Below are 13,766 nucleotides of genomic sequence, written 5' to 3' on the forward strand. Positions count from 1 at the left end.
ACCTTGCAGTGGGAGTGGCGACGGGGAGGTAGGGCTTCTTATCCCTGCCATGGCATTTTGCTTATCCTATTCTCAGACTCCTAGAGATGATAACTGAAGTTGTCTGTGCTTGTATAGCTTTCATTTTGATTCTGAAATACAGAAGTAATGAGAGCAAGATTTCTTTACTGTCTTAGGTCTTGAAGAACTGTCTTGAGGCCGACAAATTAACATTTTGCGTGTTGAAGAGATTTATCATTTGAGTACTTCCTATATAAACATTTTATGCTGAAATACAAACTTGGTGAGTCTTATTGTGAAAGAAGTGAAGAAGGGAAGGTCTGCATGGGCAGTTGCTGAGTTTATCAGAATAGCTGTAGGTCGATCTTTTGGAAAAGAATGTCCAGTAATGCCCCACCATGCATCTTCCCCAGCCCAATTTCAATACGCGTCTGGGCTGGGGTTCGTGTGGCCTTGGGATCACCTCTATTTCTAATGTTTTTGGACTCTGTAAATACTTTAATGAGCAAAACACAGAGATATGATGAGAAGAGGCTTGAAAGCTCCAAAGAACAATAAAGTAACTACTTCTCTTTCTTTCCCCATGATCTAGGGACAAAATCTTTTAGTATCATTAAGCGCTCTTCCTCTTACGGGTACAGATTAATCAGTTGCATTACTACGATTCTTCAGTTGCCTTTGAGATTATATTCTACTCTGGGCTCACATTCATTTTTTACAAAAATGTTTTAATAAGTTGAGTCCCTGGTGTGTGGCATATGTTGGATCATGGAATCACATTGTTATCATTTGCTGTTGACCTACTGGTGTTTAATCACAGTTTTGCTGGGCTGTTTGCTATATAGAAGAAAGGTTGTAGCAATTCAAATTTTCTTCTGAGATCTTTCTAGTCTTTATTTTGTTTACAAAATTTTTTTTAATGTTTATTTTTGAAGGAGAGAGAGAGAGAGAGAGAGACAGAGTGTCAGTGGGGGAGGGGCAGAGAGAGAGGGAGACACAGAATCCAAAGCAGGTTCCAGGCTCTGAGCTGTTGGCACAGTGCCCAACGCAGGGCTCAAACTCACAAGCTGCGAGATCATGACCTGAGCCAAAGTCAGACGCTCAACCGACTGAGCCACCCAGGCGCCCCTATTTTGTTTTTTAAATACTGGGAAGCAATATGCTATGTAACTGTGTTTTTGTGTGTGTGTGTGTGTGTGTGTGTGTGTGTACCTACCCATACAAGTTACTAATAATCATTTTTTTTAGTGTTTGTTTATTTTGGGGGGGGGTGGTCAAGGGAGGCAGAGGGCCAGAGAGAGATGGGGAAGGAGGATACGAAGCAGGCTGTATGCCGATAGCAGTGATTCCGGTGCGGGGCTTGAACTCATGAACTGTGAGGTCATGACCTGAAGTTGGACACTTAACCGACTGAGTCACCCAGGTGCCCCAAATGTCTCAAAGTTTTACACATATGAAGTAAATAATAAATTAGATGTATTTATTTGAAGACAAGGAGAAACTACCTGTATTTAAAAATGATGAGAGTATTTACAAGTTTAATACTTCCGTAATATATTAGAGCCAAGGTAAGATGTGAGGAATGGAAAGAATCACATTTCTCTCTGCAGCTGCCTCCTGCTCTCTTGGACCATCCTGCCCTCAAGCTCTGCCCATGCCCCATCCCCCATATCTCATCCCTTGTTAATTCTGACCATACCTTCTGTGCCCTTCCAGATCCCTAACCATCAGTTTCTCTGAAAGAAGAAAATAAGGCGATGGTAAAGACCAAAAACATTGGCAGTTTGGAACTGCGGTCTGCACCATCTAGGATGGCATGTTTGAAATCATCGCTGTGCAATTGTTGGAACAGATTTACGCAATGAACTTACTGGTTTCCTTCAGAGGAATTACTTTTGCAAAATACGGAGTAAAAATTTTATAACTAAAAGAATTAGTATTTAAAGTCTTTATTGGGAAATTGACAACATCAAAGGATGACACTAATATAGGTTATTTGAGTGATAAGATCCACTGAAGTAGAACATTCATTGAATTTTAAAACTTCTGGGAAAGTTTAAGCATTCTGATTACGGTCCTGAACAACTTCGCTAAAGAAGAGCAGCCCTTAAAAATATGAAAGGATCATTTACAATAACGCTTCCCACTGATAAATGTTGCACAAGTGCTTATTTGGAGGTTTTGGGGATGTGAACTTAGAGAAATGAACTAGAACATACATTTAAAGACTACTGCGATCTTATACTCTGCCGCTCCCAATGAGCTGGTACAGGAGCTCCACAAGACTGAGAACAGCCCAGGACTATTAGCTCCAATTTAAATTCCTTTAGCTATCATAAACTCTGGGCAAAAGTTCACTTATTCTAGAGTATTTTACCACCCTAACTCCGTTTCCCTAGATGATTTTCTCCAGTCAACTTCCGAGGCACCAGATGAACAAACTGAATGGTTATTTGAGGCAACATACCCAAAGATGAGGAGAATGTAGCTCGGTATCAGGCACGGCTAATTGACTGTGGGCATTTTAATAGTTCAAGGATGAGAGAAGTTTGGCATAGACCATGCACTCTGAAGAGGGCCAAGTCTAAAACAAATACTGCAGTGTAGTCAAATGGAATCTGGTGTTCAGAAATTAAAGTGTTCTGTTTTGGGAAATGTTACCATCTTCTTTATAGTTTTAGATTTGATTTTCTACCTACCTTTTAGGAAAGGTGAGGTTAGTAATCTCCCTCCATACTCCAAATCTCTATAAAAGCCAAGAGTTCGGCTGTAAAATGTGATGCATTCGGGGCACTTCATCTTGGTTGTTTGTTTGTTTGGAGTGTGCATTTTGAGGTCCCCATGTGTCACCTCTGAGGGCAGAGAGTCTGCCCCACAGACCCACAGAGGCTGACTTCTGTGGTTAACGAGGTCCTCCTGTCTCCTGCTCTTTCCCACCATGCCACTCACCAAGTCTATTCCTGGCGGTGTTCAGACCCAGGGCCATCCCTAGAGAGAGAGCACGATCTGGCAAAATCACATTTCTGCTGTCACCTCTGTGTCTTGGAGTGAAAACAAACATCTGGGCAGGCATTTGGGGAAAGATGTTGTAAAGAGTGACACACACAGTTAAAGGAGGCATGTAAAGGGAGGAAGAGCCCATCTCTACTTTCTTAGAAAACATGACAATTTATGGCCTGATTGTATGTCCTTCAGCCTTTGCTCAATCTCTAACTTCCTGTTGGAACTCCCTTCTTCCACATCTATAATTTCCCTTATTTAGTTTAGAGCTAGTGATGAGTTTGATAAAAATTCAGGAACCTGGGAATTTACTGGCATGAAATTCAGGTGCCCTAAGAAAGCATGCACCTGTGTAGGCTGATTATCTAACTCTGCACCTGATCTTGATGGATAGGCACCTATCGTCCTGAGTTGCATGTAGGTTTCAATAAATGTTTGCTGAGTGAAGATGCCATCATCATTGTTTCAATCCCACATTTCCTGCATTTATGGTCTCTTATTCTGATCTCCTGGAATGAACTATTTACTATTAGCGATAATATTAATGATCTTGGAGGTACCTATTGGCACCCCAGTTGAGCTAAATGTTGTATATTAGTGATCTTGGACATATCTAGCGATTACTGTTTAGATCTTGGAGGTATGTAGTGGCACTCTAGTTGAGCTAAATGTTGGATCTAATTATGTAATAAATAACGTAGAGAACCTACGGGAATTTGAGAGAGTGCGTGGGAAGCTTTTAAAGGATAACGCTTTCTTCTGCTTCATGAGTTACAACTTTGGAAAAGGCTCATTATTATATCAAATACTCATAAGTGTTAGAAAGTATGTAAGCCGAGTAAAGTTATCAAATTCTTGCTATTTGGAGAAATTGGAACAGGACGGGCTAGAGGTAATTCTTTGTGTAGCAGAGTAGGCCATGTAGGATTTCAGAAATGTCAGTAGTTCACGTTGCAGGTCCCTGCAACAGTGGTCTCTGTCATGAGCGCTCTGCTGTTTGAATACTAAAGCATCCATAGACAGTACATAAATGGGGAGGTGGGGCTGTTTTCTGATAAAAGTTTATTTATGGACAATTGAATTTGAATTTTGTAAAATTTTCATATTGTGCAAAATATCATTCTTTAGATTTTTGTCTCCCACCATTATTGTTCTCAGGGCCTATAGATACAGATGGTGGGCCAGATTTGGCCCAGGGGCCATGTTTTAGACACCCCTGTTCTAGGGTCAAAAACAAAATAAATGAGTAAACCTACTAAGAACAAATTATGCAATTGTCCTAAGTCTTTCTGGCCATTTGAAATTATGAGGTTACTTTGGCAAATATCAGTGACTTCAGATTGGGGGAGAAAACGGTACTTCAATAGGTCAGTTCTTCCACAAAACCTTCTTATCTAGTCTATGTTAGAGAGAAGACAAGGCTTACCCTAGATTTGACCACGTGTTTTACGTCCCTGATCTTGTATGCTTGGGAGCATCATCATGGTCTCTACCTAGACACTCTAACAAGCACTTTGCATAAAAGATTTACTCTTCCTCCAGTAGGATTCTTCAACACTCTGGTAGTCTGTCCATTTCTTCACTGTCTACATGCTTGTCTGTCTGTCTCTTCATCTCTGCCAGGGCCTGCGTAAAGGCGTTGACTTCTTGGGGACACTTCCAGTTCTATAAAATATCTAATACTGCATTGAATTAGAATGGCAGCCAGTTATACATGCCTCCATGACTTGTGCGCGCGCGCGCGCACACACACACACACACACACACACACACACACACAGCTTGGTTTAAAGTCATCCTATGAAGAAGTAAGTTTTCTTCCTGTTTTTATTTATCACTTGACATACAAAATACTGATTTTCTTGACGTGATTAGAAATTACCATGTTTCCAATCCAATTTAATTTCATGAAACCATGGAGTTTCTTCCACCAATATCCCAAGTATAACTATTTACCTCAGGTCATACAATGTTTATTCTCTTTTGGTCAGCTTGTCACCAAAAGTCCTATGCATTTTGCTGAAAACTCATTTGTAATGATTCAGAAGTAGAATGTAGCCCTGATGTACTAAATCTTGAGAAATGGACATTCCATTTACTCACGATAGGAAGGGGTGGGGCACGGACTAGGTAGATTTTTGAAAATGGTTTATAGCAGGTCAGAGAAAGGAGCGTTATGCAGAATTGTTAACGCTAAAAGCCCATTCAATCTGGATACAGAGTTTTATCCTTATAAGTTAGTTTTCATATTTTATAAAAAGCAAATTAGAAATACAGGCCATTTGCTTTTGATAAAACTATTTTTCATCCTTATCAGTGTCTTAACCTCTGGAACTCTGCTTCTTACTGGGATGTGAGTATCAGAATGACTTGGAGAAAAGTCGCAAAATTCATATTGTTCCATCCTTACCCAGTTTGGTATTGTTAGTACCTTCCAATGAGTACCTGTTAGGAACATACCTGTGGTTGAAAAAGGATCAGCGACTGCAACAAGCAGGAATAAATACACGGTGGAGAACCATGGGCTTTCTCAGTGACAGGGACTTGGAAAGAATCTATTCTAGGACTGGGATTTTGGTGGGCTGGTTTGGGGGGTTGGTTCAGAAAAGCAGGGCTTCCCCCTAGGTTGGTCAGATGCTGTCAGAAAGCAGAGGTAAATCTACAAAAAGGTATCTCAACAAATCTCATCAATAAGGAAAGAGAGTAGTGTGAGGTTCAGTCTGTAAACGGTAAAGAAGTACACTCGTTTTGCCTCAGAGAGGAAGTGTTCAATACTTTTTGGATGGCATAAGGCCTTGTTTTTGTCTGTGCTTAACCAAAATTTTGAAATGACTTTGGTTTATCTCATTTATCGTGGTCTCGGAGTAATTTTGTCTGGGGTTGGTATTCTGTGAGATTGTTTAAGAGTAATAGAGTATCATGACCTAGCTGTGAGTTGCCATGCTGGCTTCTGAATGTCAAGGGCAGCCTGTTTTTCTTTCTGAATATATATCTATCTCCCGCTCTCCTCTCTAGCACAGTTGTAGTGGCTACTACTTTTTAGTGACGCGTTTCCAAGTTTTTATTTCAAAATACTTTAAATGTACAGAAAAAAGCAAAGATACTAGTATGATACACATCTGACATCCATCAAACAACTTCAGAAGTAAACAATTATAGATTAAAGTATTTAAGCTCCTCTCTCAAATCCTAATTTTTCCTGGAAGTGAACTGTTACCTCGAATTTGATATTTATCATTCTCAAGTACAATGCATTTTCATTTCCTTATTTAAAAATATACATATGCTGGGGGGCCTGGGTGGCTCAGTTGGTTGAACGCCCGACTTCGGCTCAGGTCATGATCTCGCGGTTTGTGAGTTCGAGCCCCATATCGGGCTCTGTGCTGACAGCTCGGAGCCTGGAGCTGCTTCGGATTCTGTGTCTTCCTCTCTCTCTGCCCCTCCCCTGCTCATGCTCTCTTTCTCAAAAATAAATAAACATGAAAAAAATTAAAAAATATATATACATATGCTATTTTATGGTCTCCCTTCCTCCCAGGAGTTATATAAGATCTGACTTTCGTACACATATGTTGGCATTTTTTATTCAGGCATTGTTATAAGTAGGAGCTAAAGCATCAAACAACATAAACAGGAAACACTCTACACTTCACACAGGGTCACAGGATGTAATTTTGTAGAAGTACCGTGAAACATTATAAATGGATTTTAATCACCCCATCAATTACTTTGTACACTTGGTTTTCAGTGCCCTACAGTGACTTCAATCACAGGGGCAATTGGTTGGTTTGGTTTACGAAGATGTTGGGTGGTTTTTCCTTCTTCCCTGCATAGGCTCTGCTAAACATTTTGACACTAACAGAGCTACATCAATTGGAAATGCACATTTTCTGCATTAACAGACCATTTTCATTTCATGAAGGAAAGCTTCGGCCCCTCCTTGCAAATAGTCCTGAAGAAAGCAGTATCGCCAAAAGCAGTGGCCTGGTATATCCAGAGATAAATATGTTGAATTAAATACCTGACTTTCATTACCTCTTACTTTATATATCCGTAGAGCATAAGCATTAGTTAAGCCCATCAGCACCTTCCTCCTTCCAGGAGAACATTTTCTCTCTGACAAGACATGTCAACGTGGGGAATGTGTGGCACATGAGACATGCCGTGAAAAACATACTCGCTTTCACCAAGAGAAAAGGTGATGCGTTCTGATAGATGGACAGGCAGAGCCAGAACACCAGGAATGATACCTGTCTTTTCTTGCCTTTGCTGCCACACAGACTGCTAATGAGGCTGAGTGTCTTTTGCGTGGCTTAAGGTTTCCAAGGGCACGCTTCCAACCGTATGATGTCTCTTGTCATCTAGTGTTACTTGGCATGTTTCAAATTAAAGCAGAGACATCGTCATGGTCTTCTGAGGTCTTTAATATACTCTCATTTACGTGGCACGGCCAGGAACTAAATATCACGTGTCTTAGTCTGTTTGGGCTTCTGTCACAAATATCATAAGCTGAGTGGTTTACAAACAAAAGACATTGACTTCTCACACTTCCGGGGGCTGGGAAATCCATGATCATAGCCCTGGTAGCCACGAGGCGAGTGTCTGCCACCTAGTTCACAGACACCATCCTTCGCTGCGTCCTTCTGTGGCACAGGGGAACCCTAGCTCTCTGGGGTCTCTTTTATAAGATCACTAACCCCATTCACGCCATAATCACCCCCCAAAGGCCCCAGCTCCTAGTACCGTCACCTCAGCATTAGCATTTTGACATAGGAGTTTGGGGGCACACAAACACTCAGACCCCAACATCAGGTTCAATGTTTGGGATGTTAAGTCCACCGAGGCCCAGATAAGTTCACGGGGAAGGCCGGACAGGGGTGGAACAGCATCCCAGGGTGGAAGGGAAAGGTCAGAGAAGCAATGTCCGCAAAGTCCTTGTCATTCCATACTGACATTTGCCCTCTCATGGCAGGGGAACACTTAAGAATCTGCCCTCAAGAATATACATGCTGCACCACGGAAATGGAAGACAAGTTAAGCCAGCAGAGCAAACTCGAGTTCGAGAACCTCGTGGAAGAGACAAGCCATTTTGTGCGCACCACTTTCGTGTCCAGGCACAAGAAATTTGACGGTAGGTGGACCAGCTTCTGATTCACTTTGTTCGAGGTGTGCTTTCCTGAGGATCTTGGTTTTATGTGAAAAACATTTTTTTTTGAAAGCTGGTGCTTTCCTCTCCCTCTTAAACATTTATAACTTTGTCTATTTTTAGAAAAAGCATGAGCTTTCTTGACAGTTCTTAGAGTAATATGTTACAAAGCCTGCGTTAACGAAGAGCTGTTTTGAGTTTGTGGTTTTGCCTGTGAGATTTATTCTGAAAGATTGAGCTTAATTTTTCATGATTAGAGTGATTCTAATTCAGGTTTTGTCACATCATAGCTTGTCTTAATTTTTCATCTGGGGATTTTCTTTAAAGTAATTAAGTGTCATTTAAAATTATTTGAAATATAGCAACACTTCCGAGAAGACAGGCTTGTTTTAAGTGCTAATGACACAGACTCCTTTATTTTGGAGTTTGGCCCTCCAATAATGCAGCCACATTTTGCCCTGCAGTGACAGTGCATTCTGCCCAACGTTTAAATCCTGTATTGATTTCCTGATTATAAGCAATCAACTTCATTTCTATATTCTATTTGTTAAATAAACAGTTGGTATGAGAAAGCACAGAGAGTGAAAGTGATTATTACGAGGATGGCGACATTGAATGTTCTCATCAGCACTTGAGAAAAATATTCAAAATCAATCTGATTTTTGTAAACTGAATTAATAATGATCATGATAAAGTTAAAATTCTTAGGTGGTTGCATGATGTTTAACGCTCTAAGAAATGAATGCACGTGCCGTGGCTCATTGTAAACCAGACTCGCAAATTGTGGCAAACCTTCCTGGTGCCTTTGGGTCTTATTAAGTTGTCCTTGGGCAGTGGGACTGCCATCATTTCCCTTATCCTCTCCAGTCCATGCACCGCAGAGCTAGTTTAGAAAAGGCTCGCCGAAGTTTTGATTTTCCTTTCTCTTTTCTCTGTAGTAGGTAAAATGTTCTGCTTCATTGTGGCTTTAACCTATTACAGCAACACCAATTCCTTTCAAATCAGCCCTCCTCGTCCTAAAAGGCAGGTCCAACCTGGTGGTGGTTTCAGTACTTAAGCTGATGTGACATTTTCCATGTAAGTCAATGGGACTTCCTCTTATCTGCCAAGTGTTTGAACATTTGCATGGTCTTCTCTGCCCCTCCCTCTGTGTTCAGCTTTATATGTGGAGGTATATGAAAACAATTCCTTATTTAGAAGTGACGCTGTGCGTGTTGGCGGGGGAGTACTTAGTTGTTGCCCTTGATTGACAGATTACAAATTCGGTGACATTCAGGAGCCCCTGAAGGGGCTCTGTGCTGGAGGAACTGTAATGTATCACTTCACATTGAGGCAAATTGAGACGCCTTATCGTTTGTTACAGAAAGCACGGAGAGTGATCTGGTGTTGTTGACTTTTACCTGTCTTTGGAAAACAATTCTAGTGCCTTTTCGAAGCTGGACTCCAAAATTCCGGAAAAGGAATTCTGGGACAGGCTTCGTGATACACAGCGTATATTCCTTTTAATGAAAATACTTTGTGTCTGATAGTTTTATGGGGAGCTGATTCATTTTTTTAAATATTTTTTTGATTGTTTATTTATTTTGAGAGAGAGAGAGCCTGAGTGGGGTGGGGGTCAGAGAGAGGGAGAGAGAGAAAATCCCAAGCAGAACCCGACACGGGGCTGGAACCCACAAACCCCTAGATCATGACCTGAGCTGAAATCAAGAGTCAGATGCTCAACTGACTGAGCCACCCAGGGGCCCCTGATTTATTTTTTTTAAATGCTATTTAAAAGGAATGAGCCTGATACTTGTATTCTCATAGCAATGACTTTTAACAATGACTTTTTTTTCCCCATACTAATGACTTTTGTTTTACTAAAGAAGCCTCCATCCCTCTCTCTCTCTCTCTCTCTCTCTCTGTCTCTCCAGATGTGTTTTAAATTGTTTTAATGTACTTGGGGGCACTATGTCAGTCGGTTTGACAGGATCTTGATTTTTGCTAAGATTAGATCTGACATGGGGGTTGACGAATTCTTTTTTAACAGTGCATCTCAGGTTGGGATGGGAGAGAAGTTGAGATTTTTTTTCAAGGAAGCTATCGGCCAGACTTATTTTTAAAAATCAAAACGTGACCCTGATGAACTCAGCTTTTGAAGAGCCTGTCTTAAAAAAAAATTATGAAACTATGTAAATTTGGAAGTCACCATTCTAACTTCGGCCGCTTCTTTAGGCAGTTACATGAAGGTCAGCCACGCAGTTGTAGGACTTATCTTCTCATCCCGTGAAGGTGGTCCTGCGAAGTCACCTGTTGGGGAAAGGGGTACATTCACACAGCCGGCTTTCCGTTTTCTCCCTTAGCTTTTTTAAAAAAGAACACTTCCTCACTGATGAGTGTCAGTGAGTGTGAGCACCGAAGTATCTAGGATCAGTTGTGGAATGGTACCCTCTGAGCCTTATTTTCCCAGATAAAATCCGTGGTGCCGTGAAAGGCTTGGAGTTTATTTTTAGTGGTTTCCTATTATTCTGTGAGTCTGTTTGCATACTCACTGGGGTCTCTTGATCCAAAGCATCCGTTTTGCGTTTCTGCTGTGGTCCCACGTTCTCAGAGATCTTGATTTGTCATCAGGATTTTGCATGTTTTTGTTGGCTACCTGTTCTCCTTCGGATAAATGACTATTCCATGAGAAGGTGAGCACTCCCTTTCCTACCATTCTTATTTTCATTTAGGTAGAGCGGCAATTTAAGTTGCACCTGATACATGTGATTCAGTCCAAACCATATTCAGAGAGGATAAATTTAGCCACTATTAACCATTAATCTATAGTTGTTGTTTTCCTTATTGTACTTTCTTAGAAATGTTTTGATTCTATTTCACTTTTCATTTTTTGTGGCAGAGGTGACTCCTAAAATTTGAAATTCCCAAACATTTAATGTAACATAGCATTCTGTTTCTTGCCATGTTCCTTCCTACTTTTTATTAATGTCTTTGGTAATATTTAAAAGAAACACGGTATAGAATTGTAACTATTCATTGAGTGGTCAGAAACTAACCCTGAATTAATATGAATTCTTCCCCACCTTTCCTAAATGATCAAGCTTTGCTTCATACTCCCATTAGTCCAAAACTTTGTAGCTGAGAGGCAATAAATTGAAAGAGTATATAATATCAATTGCAGACATTTTCCTTCTTTGGCAGAGGACTTTCTTATAACTGAGACGCTCTCTTTTTCTTTTTAAACATAGAATTGAAATGTTATGAAGGTATATAAAATAAAAGTTTATATTCTTGGCACTGGTACTTTTGCAAGTGGTTCACAAGGTTTGGGTTAGTTGGTTGTTGTTTTTTTTTTTTTTTTTTTTTCCTTCTTTGGCCAAATCTCCACCTCTGGCTCGCATCGTGTACCCCTAGAAGCCCATCACCCTGCGGACTGGGGCTTAACCTGCAAAGATTTCCTCAGAACGACTCAGTGTTGCACTCAATTTGCTCTGTAGCCAAGACCAGACCTTTCTGTCACACCCCAGGGGTTACAATTACGAAGACCATCAGGTATACCTGGCAGAGTGATCACAGCATTACTCCCTTGCTTCCTACCTGTCTCACCTCTGCCAAACACCCGACAGCCAGAAGTTCGCAAAACAAGTAAACAAATCATATAAAAACATTCAAAAAAGGGAGGGACATCCTTGTGCACCTGCTCATTTTCCCAGGATTTTTGTGTTTAGTGACCATTTGACCTGTCAAATTGGCATTTGTGTCTAAATCGCCGTGATTGTCATGCTTCTAAGTGGCTAATTTTTAGGATTTTAGGAAAATAGACAACAACCACATGCTCGTGTTGGTATAGTATAGTAATAAGAGACAACTCCTGGCCCCGTTCCTCACTCTGTATAGATGTTAACCTATCGACCGAAGTGAGCCACAGTGCAGAGTTCTGATGTAAGTCAAGAGTATTAGGCTACAGACTTGGTTTCATTCTCCTCGGTGGAAACTTGGCAAATGACTTACCCTCTCTAGACCCCAGGTTCCTCGGAGCTCTTCAGTGGGGGACTCAGCATTGAGCCCCAGACTGAGCATTCCTGAAGCCCTGCTTATCGTCACTGGTACCCTTAGACCCTCTAGTGCTTTTCAGTCTCCAAATATGCTAAGATTTCATGAACAGCAGTATCCTCTCCTCTGTCTCTTGTGTCTGTCCTGTCCCAGTTATTGTGGGGAAGAGGTGATGATGTCTTGAGAGGGAAGTGGAATGAATTTTTTTTAATCCTTAAAAAAGAAAATTACCCACCTAAATATAGTCTTGCCCCCAAGGAACCTGGGGCCTAGAGAGGGTAAGTCACTTGCCAAGTTTCCACCGAGAAGAATGAAACCAAGTCTGTAGCCTAATGCCTTGACTTACATCAGACTTATAATAGCAATGGAATAGGAACTTGACATTTCTTGAATTATAACTAAGCTTTATTTGTTTTCAAGCGGACACTGCTAAAAATCATTGATCATTCCTTTAACAAGGCAACGGTGATATTGTTGGGTAAAGATCTAGCCACATTTTTGGAAAAGCAGGAATAGTATTCAATTAGAAGTTTGTCTGTCAGTTAAAGGGAACGGGTGTTTTGTGCAAAAATGTTATTGAATCAGCTAAGCTGTATTTTTATTCTCCTATCTGACAAAGCCCTGGTAGCTTCTGTCTTAATGTGAGCACCAGCACCCTATTCTCCGGAACGTGCATGGAATATGGATTCTTGAGAGACAGGAAATTTCGTTGAAGGGATATTTTATTTTGCTTATTTTCTTCAGATTTATTTGTGCTGAATTTATTCACATTTGAAACTCAATATGAGAGTTTTTTGTGTTGTTGTTGTGTAGTTTGTCCTTCTTGGTCTTATTATTTTACTTTCCTTCCTGGTTTTTATTTATGCATTTTAATGACACATTTGTCCAGAGATTTTGCAGCAAGTAAATTTTTAAGAGCAAAAAATAAAAATAAAAATAAAAAAAGTTGAGCAGTAATTTCCATCTTTCTGAGAACTTATTCTATACTAACACAGTCAGCTCTGATTTTACTGAATGTGGAAATAATTTATACACAGCGACATAATATTTTTTATACTGCAAATCTGCTTGTGTTTTCTTTTAAAATATCATTCTCATCTATATACTGTAGAGATGACAATAATGCAATGATATCTATAAAATATGGTTGAATTTTCCCAGAGAAAAACACTTACCTTGAATAGGAAAACCCGCTAAGTAGTTTTCCATATGTGGGTAGAATCATCTATATTTCCTGTCATATGAGTGGTTGTTGTGTGTGTGTGTGTGTGTGTGTGGTGTGTGTGTGTGGTGATTTCAGTTTGGAAACATTTATTCAGAACCTTATATGTAGAAGACACTTAACCAAGTGGGTAGTAGATAAAAAAGTTGACTAATAATGACAAAAATATGGTCACAATCTGTCATGAAGTTTATCTTACCTCGTTGGGGAGACACAAGTATGAAACCAATAGTAAAGAAGGCAGGATTGGCTGTATCATATGGTGGGAGCCCATTGGAGGCAGAATGGAGGGAACAAAGTGTTCTACTTAGAGTCATCAGAGAAGCCTTTTGGAAGAAGGGACAGACAGGACTCTTAAGGAATAAC

The 13,766-nt window shown here is 40.4% G+C and overlaps 1 protein-coding gene across 1 annotated transcript in view; it reads left to right on the forward strand.

Moving 5' to 3' along the window:
• The window catches only part of GPC6 (glypican 6), a 1,112,749-nt gene that overhangs the window by 279,885 nt on the left and 819,098 nt on the right, over positions 1 to 13,766 (forward strand). The window contains exon 2 of the mRNA XM_030312699.1: positions 7,973 to 8,131. Coding sequence (XP_030168559.1) covers positions 7,973 to 8,131 — 159 coding nt within the window. The remainder of the gene's footprint in view (positions 1 to 7,972; positions 8,132 to 13,766) is intronic.

The sequence above is a fragment of the Lynx canadensis genome, chromosome A1 (assembly GCF_007474595.2).
Source record: "Lynx canadensis isolate LIC74 chromosome A1, mLynCan4.pri.v2, whole genome shotgun sequence".
NCBI lineage: Eukaryota > Metazoa > Chordata > Mammalia > Carnivora > Felidae > Lynx > Lynx canadensis.